Source organism: Perca fluviatilis, chromosome 7 (assembly GCF_010015445.1).
Source record: "Perca fluviatilis chromosome 7, GENO_Pfluv_1.0, whole genome shotgun sequence".
Taxonomy (NCBI): domain Eukaryota; kingdom Metazoa; phylum Chordata; class Actinopteri; order Perciformes; family Percidae; genus Perca; species Perca fluviatilis.
Window position 1 is genome coordinate 12,146,036 of NC_053118.1, and position 19,201 is coordinate 12,165,236.

The 19,201-nt window shown below is 42.5% G+C and overlaps 1 protein-coding gene across 2 annotated transcripts in view; it reads right to left on the reverse strand.

The window, feature by feature from the left end:
* znf407 (zinc finger protein 407) overlaps nucleotides 1–19,201 on the reverse strand; it is a 156,690-nt gene that overhangs the window by 125,184 nt on the left and 12,305 nt on the right. For both annotated transcript variants that reach the window (XM_039806848.1, XM_039806849.1), the window contains exon 4: nucleotides 16,707–16,821. In XM_039806848.1, coding sequence (XP_039662782.1) covers nucleotides 16,707–16,821 — 115 coding nt within the window. The remainder of the gene's footprint in view (nucleotides 1–16,706; nucleotides 16,822–19,201) is intronic.

Here is a 19,201-nt window from a genome sequence, read left to right on the forward strand (position 1 = left end):
ACTTCAAAATGTAGTTTAATTTAAAAAAAAGTGTTTTGTTTAAACTGCTGGTTCTCTTAAGTGCACATGTGTGGCACCACAACATCCATACAGTATGCTGTGTGTGCGTGGTAAAGCGTAAATGGTCAATGTGCATTATAGCCAAATGACATGTTTTCTTTGCTTCGAGGAACATTCTAGCAGAACCAGTCCTATGCCATTAGCTGTACAGCAAATATGATTTCACGGCATCCATTGAGTACTTCACCAAGGATTTGCGTTGAGGCGTTCATGTAGGCTTGCATACGAGGAGCAGCAGGGCCATCACACTTTGGTCCATCTCATTTAGAGCCGGCATTCTTAACACAGTCTCTCTCTCTTATACACACACACACACACACACATATATATATATATACTCGTCCGGTAGGGAGGGGTGTGGGGGCAGAGCGGGTGTTCCCTGGCACACTAATCGGCATGACAGAAATAAAATAAAGAGAGTTGGACTCCGTCACAACATGTATGGCCCCTTAAACAGAGAGCTAATAAAAGAGCTAAAGCTGCTTGTCCTTTCAGCTGAGCCTGCCTGATCACACACCAACAGTCACATTATCTTAATTCAGAGGATTCTTTTAAGTGTCTCCTTTAACAACGGAGAGAATGTTGCTCGGGAAAGACAAATGAGTTTACCAGTTTTAGCAGGGGTAAGTGCCTAAATCCAGTGCCATCGATCCCTATCTGGGTTATTACGAGGCTGTGAGCTGCCACTGGAGCTCCGCTGGTCGAAAAGGCTTAAAATATTACGGGCTACGGGGGGGGGGGGAGAGATGGGTTTGAAGCAAACCACCTCGTCCTCTGTACTGGTCAATACCTGCAGGCGCCACAGGAAGGGCATTCACACATGCAAACACTCACGAGTGACAGTCACGGCCACCCCCACGTTACACACACACACACACACACACACACACACACACACACACACACACACACACACACACACACACACACACACACACACACACACACACACACACACACACACACACACACACACACACACACACATATATATATTGGTAAAGGGATGCCTTCAGAACCAACAGATCGCCCCTCTGACTCCACAGGGGAAATTGATTTTTCTCTCTTGTCTTTTTTTTTTTTTTTTTCCCGGGAAGGTGCTGGGCATGTTTTTAACCTAACACTCTAACCTGAGTGTTAATGCACAAAGAGACATCATGTCCATTGATCTAGTGGTGCCGCCAGAACGTCTTTAAATGTCTGAGGGGGGAAAACAACACGGGGTGGGGTTTATGCTAAACTAGTGGGATCATAGCCTTCATGTTAGAGCCTTGCAGAGAATTATTTAGGCAGTGTAATGTAGTAGTTTTAATTGTACTACTTCTAGTTTGGGCGATAAACTTCACATAAACAGCTGCTGTTAGGTGTAGAGCTTCATGCAACACGAAAACTAATTTAGATTCTGCAAAAACTTTGGCAAAATATACAGTACCTGCAACAGTGGGTAGGAGTAGGACAAAGAAAGTGCTCCAACCCTGCGGTGTGCCACATCCTGTCTGCTAATTATTGTTTAAAAAAAAAAAAAAAAAGAATAAAAAGGATTAATAATACATTAAAGACAACCAGAAGAAAGAAAAAAATCCAAGCCATAAAACATATGTATTTTTAATATGAATCTCACTGAATCAATACCCTCAATTAGCAACAGCAAGCAAATTGCCAGGCGAGGCGTAATTACTCGAAGGTCAGTAGGTATTATTCACAGTCACTTTAGTTTACCACATTAGAACAAGACAGGACGTCGGGCTAAAATTATAAATTCCATTCCCATATCTGTCCTTTTCTGATTTAGATGGATGAAGAATAATTAACTCCTAATTATTCAGATCACTTAAGGCACTTTCTGGATCCACAAAAGAGATGCAGCCGTGTCTGTCAGCCCACCTCAGCTGGTATCATTTAGAACCATCCAACAACTTGACCAATGACAACGTGAAAAATAAATAAATAAATAAAAACACTCCGACTGCCCGTCTGTGTCCCCCCGAACCCCCTCCAGCTCCACCCGTTTCAACCTCAGAGGGTCTTAAGGAGGCACACTTCCTTTAAATTCATCCATATGCAAATTTTAAGATGTGATTTGCATTTTAAAGTATTTAACTCCCCATATTTATTGGGCTCTGAGGCCTTGCTGATCATTGATTTATGTGCTTCCGGCAATCATATTTCCATATTTTGTGTGGTTTTTAACGACAGTAATAATTCAAATATGCAAAAAGTTGTTCTTTGAACGATATCTTTAATTATATCCTCAAAGCATCATTCCTTTTCGTGTCTTTTTTTTTTTTTTCAAGAGCTGAGATTGTCTTTGAATAAAAAAAGGCTGAAGAATCATAAATTAGACTGTGCGGTGATACATTGACGGGCAAAACTCCAGTCAGTTACCTTATGCACAGGGAGGTGTCTTAGCATGTTTTGCCTATCTCAAAAGCCACAAACAGACTCAGGGTGCTCTGCTGAACAGGGACCCGTGTGACCTTGTCCCCAAAGCCTTTTATTAATGCTGACATTCTTTCACCACAAATCCAGTCTCAGATTGTGAAATTTGTCTCTTATAGTCAAAACCAAAAAAAAAAACACATGCATAAAAAAAAAAAAAACAAGGAGACCTTCCCCCTCTATTTTGCCGCTAACACAGAAAGTTTCTCTGTCACCTCTCCTTATTAGAGTTGTCAGAGTCGCCGCATGCTCTTATGAAAGCCGTCACCCTGCACATGATTAAAAGTGGCGGGTTCCCACCACCGTTTGGCCTATCAGCGTCACAGAGCTGCCGTCAAATGTGTCTGCAGTACTCCTTGCCCATATACCCTTTGTCACCTCGGCACGGCGTGGAAACTTTTTAGAATAATTGCTCACCCATACACGAGCATGGGTGACTAATATATTAGATTAGTAGTGTTTGGTTGCAAAGGGGGAAAGGGGGTGTTTCATTAGCTCGTTGACTTGGTAGGCTGCATACTGTGAGAGTGGATATAAAAATAGAGGAGGGATTCATTTAGCAAGAGAGCCTGCACATTAGACCCCTGACCGTAAAGAGCAGCACAATAGCCTACCACACTGGGAATTACAGAATCAGCTCACTGCATGTCAGAATTCTGCAATATCAATATCTACAAAAAAACGCATTTAAATTGATATTATGATGATGAAAGGCTCTAAATGTATTCAAACAGAAATATTTTAAATACATGAGCAATGCAATTATATATTTTTTTTATCTTTTGCATATTTTTTGGGAACCACACATCATCTCGTCACCTGACCACAACACCTGCATCGAAATCGTTTGTGAGCACATTCTCTCTTATTCTCGCTGTCACACACACACACACACACACACACACACACACACACACACACACACACACACACACACACACACACACAAGCATGAAAATCCAACATACTGTCTCCTATTAATTTGAATGGCCGATCACAATAGTAAAAATGTATATGATAGACTTAATAATAATAATTTCCTAAATTGTACTAAATAAATAAAGTAGTAAAGTCATTAAAAAATATTATTTGTATATTACAGCAGCATCATAATTATTAGCCACGATAATTTTTGTTATTACTGTAATAATGTTTCAATTGTCTTGATAATTTTTATCATCAAAATACACCCCGTGTGGGCCATGGTTTTACAGTGCCGTAGTTTTAAATGCAGAATGTTGACGGGGAGGCCCTTGGAGGATGCATCCCCCCCCCCCCGCCGACTCACACCAAACTCCACTCCAAAATTAAGTGTTAAGATTAACTTTAGATTTCTGCACAGTGGCTCTAAAACTGATCGCTGCGGATCACTCTTATTAAATTAAATTGATTTAGTGTGATGTTTATGTTTGTGACATATACACAGACATACACATGCACAGAGCAAACAAAATTACAAGAAGCACCCACACTCTGGAGCATATTTCTGAAAGAAATTACAGTGTGCGAATGTTAAAAACTAAATTGATTATGTAACATTTGAATATGTATTTAATATAAACATGGAACTGCGCATTCTCTCCACACACACACACACACACACACACAATCATACAGAGAAACACACTTAAAAGTAGCGTCAGAACACCAGTCGAACGCGGTCAATAAGGAGGTTGAGAGCTGATGAATTTACAAAGCAAATAAAAAAAGCCTAATGATAAAATCACTGTAACACATTGCAAATCAGTGTGAACTCCTCTAACATGCGTTCTAAGTTGCACTAGTGAGAGAAAGATTTTTGTTTCCAGTTAAATCGGGATAAAGCAAATCAATTAGGCTGTTGAAAATCCCTCATCTACGTAGTGTAGCAGAGCTGTGAAACGGCGTGTAAAACTATTCTCTCTCTCCCTCTCCAGAAAGGTTATCGCATTGTATCTTATTGCCTTTACCTGCTCCTATTCACTGTGAACATGCACTGATTTGAATAAGCACCGCTCCAGAGGCTCTCTTATCAGATCCCAGACGGGTGTGCCAACACAGCAGTATCAGGTACACACCATCTCTCTCTCTCTCTGCCGCCCCCCAAAAAAAAGAGAAAAAGGTTAGCAGAAAAGAGAAAGAAAGAAGAAGAAGAAGAAGAGTGTTGGTGCATCTGGGATGATCTAGCTATAATCACATCCAGGCTGGTTATGCAAAAGTGACCAAAAGAGGAAAGCAGTTCATCAGTCTCTGGAAATGTTTTCATTTTCTGTTTTACGCTTCTTTTTCTTTCTTTTTTTTACTTCTTTTCTCATCCAAAATATATTTTCTACTGCTGACCTACAGACTCATCAATTTATTCCACGTATAAAATGCAGGCTATAATGTACTGAATTTTTAAGTGGGATAGTATTAAAAAAAAATCATTAAGTGGTGTGATAAAAACAAATTGTAGATCCGCTAATGTGCAACAATTACCCACCGAAGGCATGATATTTTAAAGATTTCATTTTATTAATAGCTTGCATTGGGACTTTCTTTCTCACTTACACACAACCACAGGAATAGAATTCCCTAAAGATGCACTGGTTTCCAGTTTCATGCCGTTGTTTGCTTTTGCTCTATGGAGGGGAAAACACCAGCTTGGGAAGGCATCAGTCAGCGAGGTTAGCGAGCATGGTAGCAACATGACCTCAGAAATTGTATCCTCCTCGGGTAGGTTAAACACACACAAACACACTCGCGCACAAACAACCACGCACTGAGGCCACGCTCATTTCCCCGGTCCTCTTAACAGGCTAACCTGCTCTCTTCATTTGGGTGCTGTGGGGACTTATCACTGTGTAGTCTTTGTCCTTGCTGTAATTGCCCTCTCGGCATGTCAGCCCCCACCCACCACCATCACATCAGCCCCACACCCAGCCAGCCAGCCAGCCAGCCCAGCCCAGCATCAGCCCCCTTGTGACAGGCCTGGTTAGACGGCGGTGCGGGGAGCCTCTCCTGAGACCTGCTGATCGGCCCCTGAGGTCCACCGGTATAGAGAGGCTTGTCCTAGTTAAAGCAGCACCGGTAGGGACACCCCTCTGAACGCTACGCCTGCCCTGCCACAAGCCCAGCCTCCAACTCCGCTCATTTACAACTGCACTAACACCCGCTGTGGTAGTCAGCAAAGACACGGAGGAAACATTCTTTTAACTAATTTCTTACTTTTCAAAGGGTAACTTTGGCGAACAATGGACACTAAAGTAAATTCAAATGATCATCTCCATGTGAAGGCATCTGCACATTTAATTAACTATACTATTTGCTGAAATCTGAAATAAACCAGCAAGAAGTTTGACTTCATTATCCGTCTCCCACCAGTTTTACATTGCCACTGACCTAAACAATTATACCCATGCATGTTCTACTTGCATTTTATTTTAGAAAATTGACAAAAACTCAACTGAGATAAATGTTTAAGTAGTCACAGATTTGAAAAGACCTTTAAACAGAACGAAGAGAACCTTAATTGCATTTCATTCATGCAAGAGATCCACATGTACCACACACCAGGCAGCCAAATATTGCAAATGAAGTCTGTGACTGTGGGTTTCTAGCAAGTTGAATGGCGCCATCTAATGTCCAATAAAAAGACCACATGTCAAGAACACCGGCGAGGGTTTCTTTGAGCTCCTAACTGGAGTCGAAGAAACAAATTAGTTTTTTGGCTCTACTTGAAGCTTATGTGGACTGTAAAATGTCTAAGTAATCAGATTTTGCTGGGGGGGCTTGGAAGGCAGCAGGCAGTCTTTGAAGTGACCATAAAAGTGGGCAGAGTGAACCCCCTAATTTGAAATTTAACTGTAATAGACACAGAGCTATCAGCGTTGCAGCATAATCCTGACCTCTGTTTGTTTTGCTGAATAAACAGAATAAATGAATAAATGCTTCCTCTTCACACGGCATGCTCCTCCTCATCACGCTCAACGGGGTTTTTTTCCTGAGGGATAATCGATGTGTCAGCGTTTTCACAGCCGACTGCAGGGGTTCAGACCTACGCCTCGGTCTGGAGATGGCTCAGTGGCGCGGGGGTTAACGCGGTGCAGTGTTGGGGAGAGCAAAGACAGTGTGGCTGACAATGGGGTCCTCTACTTTTCCGACCACATGTCCACTCCTGTTTCCTGCAGGCCTGACACTTGTGGAGGCCGGACTGGAAGTCAGGCAAATCCCGCTACCCATTTTCCCCCTACTTACACTTTATCCAACTCAAAAAATTACCCCAATCTGCCCCTGTCAGGAGCTTCGGCACAATTTGGGGACAGTGCAGAGGAGCAGATTTTAATGACAGTCACAAAGCAGGATTCTAACCTTTTCCACATCTAAACCTAACATCAGCTACCAGGGCCACGGAAGATGCAGGCAAACAAACAGTAAGACATAAAAGAGATGTGATATGCCGTATAACGTTTTAATAACTTTGTAGCAGCACATCTGAAATGCACACACATTAAAGTGGACACAGTGCCCCTCTCATTAAACACACAGCAGTGTAAACATTATCTACCCCCCCCTCCACACTTGCATAAACAGACACAAAGACCTCATTGCCTTTCTGCATCCCTGCATCCATCCAATGGATGCCACCAACAAGCCTCGGGAGTTTTTCTACGAGGGTGTTTTATGTGTCCCACGGGGCTCGGAGACAGTGAGATGTGGCTATAGCACACAGAGGATCCCAGTCAAGGACACAGGCAGCATCATTCACTCCGCCATTATTTGCTCATATTTAAAGCTGGGGCTACCTGAGGGACTGTAGCTACATGTGCAGAGGAGGATGGGTGATTTCAGAGTCCGATGGGTGTGCTGAGCGGCTGAGAGCTTAAGGAGACACAGCACAGAAGAGGAGACAGAGAGAGAGAGAGGGAGGGAGGGACTGACGGAGGGCTTTATATGTCAGCCTGGTGATACCAACGTTTTTATGGCCGAATATTTTTCCTCTTGTCAGAGCAGGATAAGGAATCACCATAAGGTTGGGGAGCATGAATACTGCCCTTGAGGGCCCACTGTGGCTGTTCCGGTTTATGGTTGACTAGCAATCAGCCACCGATTCAGGACCCGCAACCCCTAATCCATCCACGTCAGCAATTAATCAATTAAACGGGCAGTGGGAGGAGCGGGATCGGCTAGGTGTGTTAATACAATAGCCTGTTAAGGTTGATGTAATTCCATCACTAATGTCAGCCATTCATCACGGCTTATTATCGGTTTCGCATAGACAGTGGTCAATATCACTTCATAAACCTGAGGATCTTCTGGATCTCGTGATACACGATATGTAACCCCTCAATAGATCTCCAATAGAAAATGGAACCCTATTCATAAAGATAATGGCTAACAAATCTGAGAACAGTCTAGATAGTGTGCGTTTGTAATAATACACAAATCACATAACTGTCCTTCTACTGCTGTAACTGCTGAGAGTAAAGCCAAAGAAACTTCACAGTATACATTCTGTCTCTGATCACTCCTCATGGGTTGAAAATAACAATAAAATTAGCTCCCACTGTGGATCCTTGCTGGCCCACCAGAACCTATTTTGGGATCCAACGCCTGTTTAAATCACAATGTAGTATGTACAGATTTTTGTCATAATGGAAAAGGCAAGTTTGTGTGTGTAAATAGGTGGTAGTGTGTAGGAGGAAGCACTGTCTGCTTGTGTGCCTGGTATGAGCATGTGTGGGCCACACTTAGTGATACACAACGTGAGAGTGGTATTTGGCTTACCAATGGAAATGAAGGCTTGTATCACTAACAATGTTTTTGGATTCAAGCCACTGACAGCAGACAGTTTGTGCCAGTATTTCATAACTTGAAATGTCACCATTTTCAAGGCCAAAATACATGAAAACTTACAAAAGCTCAGTGTTTCTGTCGTTTCTATTGAGATTTCAATCCCAGGAGGTAAAAAGCTTTGGACACAACATTGGGCCAATCGATATTGGTATTGAACATAGTCTCAATCTTGTTAAAAATCAATTAATTCCCAGCTCCAGCTCCACACCAAACTGTTTTTATTCCAGCTGGGTTGCTGATGTTGTGGGCTTGTAAAGCTCATTGAAGGCACCATACGTAATACTGGGCTATACAAATTAACTTGACCCAGCTACTAATCATAACCTTAATCCATGCATAATTGTTTGGAATCTGATCAAATTGTTTCATAGATTTAAGAGATTACCTCCGAAAAGCAGCGTAGTGTTAACAATAAATACAGTATGTAATCAAACAAACTACATCATATCAATCATATCAATTGGACAACACAAACTGGCTGACCTCCAATTTTTACCGAAGAGGCCAATACCTGCCCTGTATATGGGTCTAATGCTACTAACAGTTGCAGTCAGACACAAAGAGCCTCTCTTCCACCCAAGCCAACATTTCCCCAGCACTCCCAGCAGGTACATCAGCTCAATTATGATGATGGCAATGACTGATTGCATTTTACCTCTCCCCCGTTCCCACAATAAGGCTGGCCATCACACAGAGAGAGAGAGAGAGAGAGAGAGAGAGAGAGAGGGGGAGAGAGACAGAAGAAGAGAGAGAGAGAGAAAGACAGAGACTAAGATAACGGCGTCATCTCCGGTGAGCTACAAGCATCCCAAATGCCAGTCTCCAGGAAGGTATCAAACATCTCGGTAGCAGACTCGCCGTGAAAATAATCTATACCTACAGGAAGTCAATTAAAAAGTGCCAGGGGAGATTAAGAGCAGCGTGACAGCTTTTCGTCAGGCCACGGGTTTGTCTGGGAGAACCAGCGTGTTGCGTGTCTGCTGTGATTGCGTGGAAGGTAAAGTGTGTGTATTGGTAGTAAAGACATGTTGGAAAGCGGGTGGCGGCGGTGGAGGGAGGAGGCCGTTGCCGAATCCCCTTAAAAGCCCCCTCATGAATATTAAAATGGCCCTTGGCAGCCGGCAGCTCTGCTACAAGTTTGCAAACCAGCGTAATGTGTCTGTTTGCGCTGAGGAAGCGCTCAGTCCGGATATCAATTAAATCAAGCGTTGTCAGTCTGATGGCCCTCTCAATGGAGGGACAGCCCATTCCCCTCTACACATCAGCTCAGCTTTGTGTCAACCATCCATCTCTCATCCTCCTCTTCCCTTCCTCCTCTCTCCCGGTTGTCATCTTTATCAGCCCCGACCCACTCTTCCTCTCTTCTCTCCCTCTCTGTTTCTCAAGCAGCCGGTAACTGAATGCACAAATTACTCTCCCCTCCACCTTTAACTCCCACTAAATCTTTCCCCTTTTCCACTTTGCTGAGCCGAGATATTTTATTCCTCCATCATATATGCATCCCATTAATTAAGTTAAATTACTCCTGACTGCCAAATATCCCCTGCCCCGATGGGTGTCAACACAGAAATGCATGACTGTGAACCTGCAATGACACGGCCCCAACACTTAAACATGAGTTACAGCCTTTTCCAGCTCCATCCATGGGCAGATTACCAGACACTTTGGGCTGCTGGAATTAAGCGCCGTTTGCTCCTTCGCCTCCACCCAGCTTTTTAATAAGTGCACAATGGATGACACTCGCACTTCTGACAATGAGAGGACTGATATTTTAATTACACCCCTTTTTTCATCTGCCTTCCTCTTCATCTTTTAATTGCTGTTGTTAATCACTCATTAACTTTTCCCTCTTTATGTTTTTTTTTTTACCTCCTACAATATACCTATGACATGATTAACTCTTTAGAATGGATTGTTCAGCAACATTTTTAAAATAATTCAACTACTTTAAAGGATAACGTTTGTACTTTGTACGTTTGTGGGGACTTTAGGGGGGGGAGGGTGCAAACTTTACTCACGTTTCTCTATCGAATGGAGCCAATTCGCCTTTGTTAGCTGATATTAATCTTCATAAGGAAAAGAAAAGTCTATAAATGCTATCAAGATAGGGTCTTGTACGACAAAAAAAAAAAAAAAAGATTACTACTCTATTATAATTCCTACTACTTTATTTCTGTCCTGCAAGTTAAGATTTAACGAAAACAAAAAGTGATGAAAAACTGAGAAAGGCTGAGGCCACAAGAAGTTTAATGTTTTAAAAGAAACTACTGAGATCATACATAGTGCGGGCAAAAGCCTCTTAAGTTAGACGGTCCTCAAGAGTAGTATAACTTACTATCATAAGCCTATGCGCTGTGTTGGCTCCCTAGCTTAACTACTGATCTTGCCGTTTAGTGTCTGGACCCAATGTTTGTTTTTGTTTGTCTTTGATTAAAGTGAAATGCTCTGATTATGAAGCCCCCAGGCCCCAGTTCCGGGCCTACTAAAGAATATGAGATTGTTATTAAAACCTAATAGGACTGACCTGCTGACAGACATTTCTCTCTTTGTATCTGGCGCTCAGAGATGCTGTGTGGGGTCCCATTCAAACTCTTTAAAGGCCTCCTTTCACCAACATGAGACTGACTGAACAAACAGACTTTATCTCCCTCAAGTACTTGTGCGGTGTAATTTGAAACACAAATCTAATAGCATTCATCGCTTTTCTGCTGAGTATTGGGCCTGTAATACAAACCCAACTAATGAAGCCATACGTTCGTTGTCATCTCTTTCGGCTGAGAGATATCTGCGAGGACACGACACTTGTGAGGAAATAAAGTTTGACAATCCAGCTCCAAAACAAGTATAAAAAGTGTAAAACTGTACACTGGTGGATTTATACTGATATGTGGATGCTGTCTGAAGTTGATTTCTCTCTCTCCTCTTTTTTTCCTCTCCTCTCTTTTTCTGTGTGTGCATGTGTGCCTGTGCACGAGTGTGTTTCTATTACAAAAAACATTAATTTTACAAACATCAGCCCAAGGCTACTAAACACATCCAATCCATTATGCTGCGCTTTATCGTGTTATGGGGGGTAACGGGCTGTAAAGCTGTCTCGGTCATAAAGAGCGATTGCAGAGTGCCGAGTCAAACCAGAATGCCGAGCTCTCCAAGCCATACGCAGCCCTCGTTATCATCAGAACAGCTCCGTCACATACTTAACCTTTCCAGACCCGCCTTTCTGCATTATTTTCCAAATGACCTTTAGCGTTACTTATTTCATTTCCGATAATGGCACACTAAATTTAGTTAAATGCATCAGAGCAAAATGTGTTTATTTTGGTGAAGGGGACTACACTGACTGACGAGGACCATGTACCCAGACACAAACTCTTAAATGTCCAAAGCAGTAAACATTAATACATCTTCCTGATGGCATTAAATACCGGGCCCTGTGTCTCAGTACAAATAAGATGGATCAAAACAAGTTCAAAAAAGAGCCATGCCCATTTATATAAAAGGAGTACATTCACTAGATGTATAAATATGTGGTTGCCATTTTCAAAGAAGTTCAGGGAGGCACTGGAGGGTACAACACCTGTGTCAAGGTTAGTTATTCAACTTTTAGGGCTGACAAAAAAAAAATTATGAGGTATATTAAAATACAAAAAAACAAACAAAATGGGTGGTAGTTTGCCTCCAAGTGGTCAGACTTAGTGTTTTAGATTTTTTTTGCAACTACATATTTACAGGCATCTGAAGGCTGATTGAAGTACTAATGAACAATGCGAACACAAAAGGCTTGTTGAATCTGAATCCGTCGAGGAAAATATTCAGTGTTTACATAATTTCAATGAACTCAAAATTCCTGTTTCCAGTTCCTGCCAACACGTGGTGCCCGCTCTTGGTCACACACGCAGCTAAATCATTTAGGACATTATGAGCTTCCAAAAGGTCTAACTCTAACGTTAATACGTAGCTACCCTGGAGCTGTTGTATCACAGACACAATCCCTCAGCCTGTAAGGAGCAGTGTGTAGCACGCCGTTGCTGTGCGAGCGGCGGGGGTGGGGTGGAGGGATCTTAGCGAAATCGCTAATGTACGTGATGATTAAGTGTAACTCAAATACCGAGTGTGTTGTTCATAGGCCTGACAGGCAGTAATTTGGTGTATTATATTCTGCGGTTTTAATTGCACGCCACCAACGTGTCCCTCTGACACGTTATGAAGCGATGATGTACAATTATTTCGGGGCGGCAGGAGATCAGTGGAGTGACATTATAATCATCCTCATAGGGATCCTTCTCTTCATCTGCAACAACCATTAATGTTTAAACGGGAGGACAAAAAAAAAAAAAAACACATAAAAATAGTTCTCAGGGAGTTCTAACCAGAATCTGGTGGAGGATTATAGAGAATCACGTCAGGGGGAGAAGGAGAGGGGTGTGGATAGACAATAGAGGGGCTGAGTTAAGTGACGGCTTTCTCTGGATAAGCAGCAAGCTAAGATGCTCCTCCACCGTCACTGCCAGGCCTCACACTACTCATACAGGCCCGGGCATTAAGGCACATTACAGCGGATGAGCCACGCAGGGCGGAACTGATGGGCTATTCTGGGAACAGACCAGACAATCTCACAAGACAGGGGGGGGACATAAAAACCCTGACATGAGCCAGCCCCATCCTGTTAACAGTCAAATCACACACATACAACACCCAACATGAAATCATGACTATATATACTCTCTCCAACACTAAGTCAAGAAAACTGAGACAAGGAAAGGAGGGAGGGAACAAGACAATGCAGCCTCCTCCACAGAGAAGACAAACTTCAGCCCTGTTGCTAACTTTTTTGTGTGAAGGCAAAAAGGTATTGAAGTTTTGTTCAAATTCACTAGGAAACAGGGCAGCTTATGACCCATAATCATAAAACGGCAGTCCACAAGAGGACAATCCATGTCCATGATAGCGTTAATACTCGTAAGGCCCGGGCTGAGATATTAAACCAATGCCTCAAAGCATTTAGACTGTTTATGCATAATTTAACACCTACAAACAGCACTGGATGTCCATTGCATCTTTGGGGAGGACGAGAGAGCGGGAGGGTGGAAATGCTGAATCCAGGGCCTTGCTGTTAGATGATGGAGGAGAGAAGGAGGAGGAGGCTCATTAAGTGGCCGAGCCCCACTGTGGACAAAAACACGGCGTGAGGAAATGCAAGAATCTGCCATCCACATGCTGGAGAATCTTTTAACCAATTAAATATGAGAAATCTTGTATGCTAACAGCCAATTTTGTGATTTTTTTTGCTGGTTTTGCCCCTTTAGAGTTCTTTATAGACAAATTAAGACAGATCAGTTTGAAAATAAAGACACACCTAGGCAAATGGATAGGCAGAAACATGGACACAAAAGGGGGAAAAGGAAGTGAGAGAAGTGGCGAAGCAGAGACAGAAAGCCTATAAAGTGTTAGCGATGACGAGCAAGGCACTGACCTGCCCACTCAGGTTTGATTGACAGTCTGGTCAAGGGTTCCAATCTGTCGTGGCCTCGCATTTGCATTTGTTAATTAAATGCCACAACAATATGATCTTTAACTATCAACAAGTTATCCCCCTCGAGCTCCTGAGAAGAGACCGGCGGCAGTGAGCTGAAGCTAAAGTGAGGTGGACAGCCGAGGTGCAGCACATCCGTTCGATCACAGTGTCAGAGCCGAGATAATCTTCCAGTCTGAAACTTTAACAAGGAAAACACGGCAATCGATGGAAGTGGGGGGAGATTTTCTTTCAGGAAAGGAAAAAAAAACAAAAACACAAACAATATGCTGAGCCGGTGCTCTAAACAAAATGGCAATAAACTAAACCAGCAAAACTCCATGCCCCATGGAGGCCCAAGAGCCTGTGAGCAGGAAATAAATGAATGAAACCCACATTTTATAAATGTAAAAAAGCAGCCTGAACATAGTCTTGTGTTAATTGAAATGATTAATGGGTGATTATAAACAAATATCCGGAAAAAAAACTTTTCTTGCCCCGTCATTAGTATCCGCAGAACCTAATCGCGTTGTAATCTCACTTTAAACATTATAGGCGAAACGTGGCCATCCATCAGTAACGCGCTTTAGATTCAGGTTAAGGACATACCATCAAACTGGAGAAGTTTGGGAAGGGGAGCAGGCTATGTGTATGTATGGCCCTGGCCTTAATGAGGGTGTTTCTGGGGGTTTCTTTGTGTTTGCTGCTCTTTAGTCAAGAGGAGGGATGGCCTGGTGATCAGTCAGTACTGAAAGCACACACAGGGCCGATTTGTCACCAGTGGCTGGCACTGGCAGCACACGGCTCCTCCATCCGCATGATTTGTGAAACCAGGGGCTGTATTTAGTAGTCCCATTTGAAGGCATATTGGGGAACTGTTCTGTGTGTGTGTGTGTGTGTGTGTGTGTGTGTGTGTGTGTGTGTGTGTGTGTGTGTGTGTGTGTGTGTGTGTGTGTGTGTGTGTGTGTGTGTGTGTGTGTGTGTGCGTGCAAGCCCAACACATTTCCGTGGGGAGAAGAGGGCGAAGAAAAAAAGGGTTTTCAGCTGGAGGGCTTGTGAAACATGATCCTTTCCTCTCATTAAAGGAGAAGCTGTGTTTAAACCAAAGCTTGTTTGCTCCTGCTGTAATATGTTTGCGAACATCAGCGGGAGCAAATAAACACATTCGCTCCGCTCCGCTTTAGAAGAACAAAATCGGCCTGTGACTGAACTAAATGGAACGGTTTACACAGAATTACACAGAGGGAGAAACTAATAACTCTACATATGTCTTCATCTTAGCGAGAGTCTTGCCGCAGAAGCTCAATGGCACAAGGCTGGAAATCCCACAATTTACTCTATTCCCCCGACTGCATGTTAAACAGCTTAACACGTCCATTTGAACATGGCAAGGCAGCGAGGAGGTCTACCACGGGAACGAAACAAGCTGAACACAACATATGGTCTACATGTAGGGGGTACAAGGTAGTGGGGATATGACTGCACTCTTGCACTACTGGGTATTTATAGGCTCCTGGTTACCTACATTAACTTCCAATTAGGATTATTTGTACAGCTGAAACGATAAGGAAGGTGTAATAAACGCTGTTTCTTTTACCTTTAATTCAGGAGGAGAGTTAACTAGGAGCAACATATTTGTCTTTTTAAGAAAGCCCTGGGAGCAGTTAAGGTGAAGAGAACATTTTCACACATTAAGGTGTAACTACTACTGAAATGTTTGGATTGCTTTCGGACTGCGGCCGGCTTTTGTCAATATTAAATGCCTTTAAAATGGATTATTCTCTTTCCTAAATAAATAAAAGCATATGTATTTAGTGTTTCAACCAGAATATTAAATGTACCATAACCTTTGAAGTTTGTCTTTATTCCATGTGGTATACAAATACCATATGTATGTATATTTTTAAGTTCTCACCCTTTTGAAATACAATGTAAACTCAGCGTATATGACACAAAGATTCTCGAAAGACACACAAATGATATTCTTTGGATTAGCATATCATGTGTGTGCGTGGAAGGTTTTAATGTGTTTTTTTTTTACAGATTGGAATCTCACAATTTTGACAAGGAATCAAAATCAGATTAGTATCACTTCTCTTATTGTGGTTGGGCAGGGTTAAATTGGATTGAATTATGAATTAGCTTGAGACTAATGCAATTTAAAGTGGGCTGTGCAATAGATAATTAGCAGATCACTCCTTAGACACCAACATGAAACCTCCCTACACCTGATGAGAGGAACACGACCATTCGCTGGCTATCACTGGTGTTGACTTCTCAATTTCAATTCTCAACACGAAAACTCATCGGCTGTTGTGGAAACTAAACCCCGTTTCTCCTAAGCTAGCCCTACATTTGTTTCTAAATAAATATGAGACACTTTTAAAAAGGCAGCAGGTCCTGAACTTACCTGAGGCTGAATGAATTCTGGTTCTGGCCTTATAATATGTACATTAAACATACATTAAGTACATATTTGTTTCCGTATTTATTGTTTATTTCATACTAATGTTTAATATGTTTATGTAATGCACCAACAGCCAAGGCAAATTCCTTGTTAGTGTTACTTACTTGGCAATAAATCCTTTTCTGATTAGCACTAGTTTAACGCTAACATACACACACTTAAATACTTGACTAGGGTTACACTAATCAGTAAACAGTGGAAACAAACGAGACCTTCAGTTTGAATGTTCAGTTCTCTAATGATTTGACCACCCTCTGTCTCCAAACGGACTTGAGTCGTAACATAGCAAAGCCTTTGTTCCACTCCTTGCCAATGTCAATTTCGCTGCTTTCCAGTTTAGAAACCTATCCTTTCTTTTGTCTTTTAAAGTGTCTTAAATAGTTTTTTTTAATTGTATTAGTCCTTGTAACTCACCCACAGATGTCGCATTTGTACTCTCTCATGCCGAGGTGTCTCTTCACGTGGTTCCTGGCGTCTCCCAGCTGAGCCGTTGCAAAGTTGCAGATCGTACACATGAAGGGCTTGGATCCTGCAAAACAAAGTACGGAGAGAGAGAGAGTTCAGATCCAACAATAACATTATGTTTGAAAGAAAGAGGTGGCAATTTTAATAAAACATGACTATATACCCGCTGGGCAGAAATCAGATTTTACATTACAGATCATTTTTCAATGCCAGGCATGTAAGACTGTTATTAGTTCTGTGCTAAGACTTCAACCTACTTCACAGCCACAAAATGACTTCAGAATAATAATAAAAAAAAAAAAACAGATGCCCTTACTACAGTCCCCATACAAACTACAGTCACACTCCAAGTGCCTCTTCTTTCACTCTCTATCTATCCTTGTCACTCTCCTTCATCTCTTACCTACTCTTCCTTTGCCTGTGGAAGCGTAAATTGGATTCCAAAGGTCAGGGCGAATGCGTAAATCAATTCTGTGTGCGCTCACTACCTCCCATTCCATCATTAAAGCGCTAATCACTCTGGCGGGCTTCTCTGGGAGGTTTCTCCCTAATTATTGTCATTAATAAGTCCAGGGGGTGGGGTAGCGTTTGAGAGAGTGGCAGAGCCTCTGCCTGCCATCCGTCATTTAAGAGCAGAGCTGCGAGGGCTGATGCCTGTGCTGTCTTTGTGACGCACAAACATCTCCCAGCTCAAGTTAAAAGAGGGAAGCGGGTCCTTCAGAATTGGGCATCTAAAATGGTTGTTTATGTTGGACAAAATCACTTGTTCATATGGTTTAACAACTAATGGCAGACTCTAAATTAAGGAAAATAATTCGATAAAGCCTAAACATCATTACAAAACTTAAACATATGCATGTGGCAAAATATAATGGATATTTTGTTTGGCAGGCAGGGCCAGATTCAGGCCAGCATCACACAGTGTGACACTCCAATCTAAGTGGCAGCATGCCTGGTATATCCACGTACGCATCTTTGAGCAAACCCTCACCCTCTCGCAGTGAATATCCCAAGACGTTCTACAATATTTATTCCAGGGGCAGCCGCTGATTTGATTAAGCACTTTGTGTAGATTACTAATTCGTTCATACACGGTTCACTTGCTGTGAGCTGGAAGTACGACACATCGAATTTTAAGCCGGTAACGAAGATTGAAAGGCAGGCCTGTGCTAACAAGGCTCATAAACACAGGGGGCGGGGGGGGTCCACACATGGGCAACAGCAAAGCCAGCCTCTTCATTTCACATCCCCCTACAGTATAATACACACACACCACACACACACACACACACACACACACACACACACACAAACACACAGATTACTACACAGTCACAAAGGCACACACACACAAACAAATAAGGCAGATACATACCTTAACAGATACATAACTACACACTTCACACTTAAATGTGGAGACACTTTCACACACTTTTTTTTTTTGACACAATCATCAACACCCGTAAACAAAAAAAAAGGCAGAAACACACACTGACACCACGCCCACCATCACACCTACACATACCTACATCCAGATTCCGAACCCCACACCTCACACCTATGCATGTGCATACTGACACACACATTAAATTCACAAGACATAACCACCCATGGACAAACAGAAGGAGAGACAATCATTCTCACTCACACACACAACCTAAAGTTGAGGTGAGAGAGAGGCGTGTGGTGAGCCGATTTGTCCAGATGGCTGGCTGAGTATGAGACATGGCAGAAAGGAGAGAGATGTAACGTCCCTTAGTTCCCACATCTTATCACATTAATACTCCACCACTCCACTTAAACAGCCTCCGTGAAACTGAAATTGACCATCAATGCGGTGTCATGTTAAATTAATATTGCCATCCACATAGGAGCGATGTGGCTCCCTCACATATGGGACAGGGAATGACTAATTCATTTCCTGAGAGGAAGAGAAGAACCTCATGTAACACACACACACACACACACACACACACACACACACACACACACACACACACACACACACACACACACACACACACACACACACACACACACACACACACACACACACACACACACACACACACACACACACACAAGCTTTGGCTCTAATCTCCAAGTTGGAGAAAGAGAACAACACATTACATGGTAATTTCATATAAATAAATGTCTGCTTTGTTAAGTTTATTTCTACAACCAGCTAGCACTTCAGAGTGTCTGGCTTTTCAGCTGCGGGTTGGCTGCAGCCCTACCGCACCGTTTACGCAGCATACACTGTAGAAATGATCATAATCTGTCACACACAGGGTTACAGATAACCAGTTACAATGTATTTTCATCTGTCACATTGTTTTCAATCTCTGTAGCCTTACCAATATATCTACTTTACCTCACAGTGAGTGGATAAGAACATGGTTAATGCATTGCCACACAATTCTATATGTGGAAACTTCACCTGT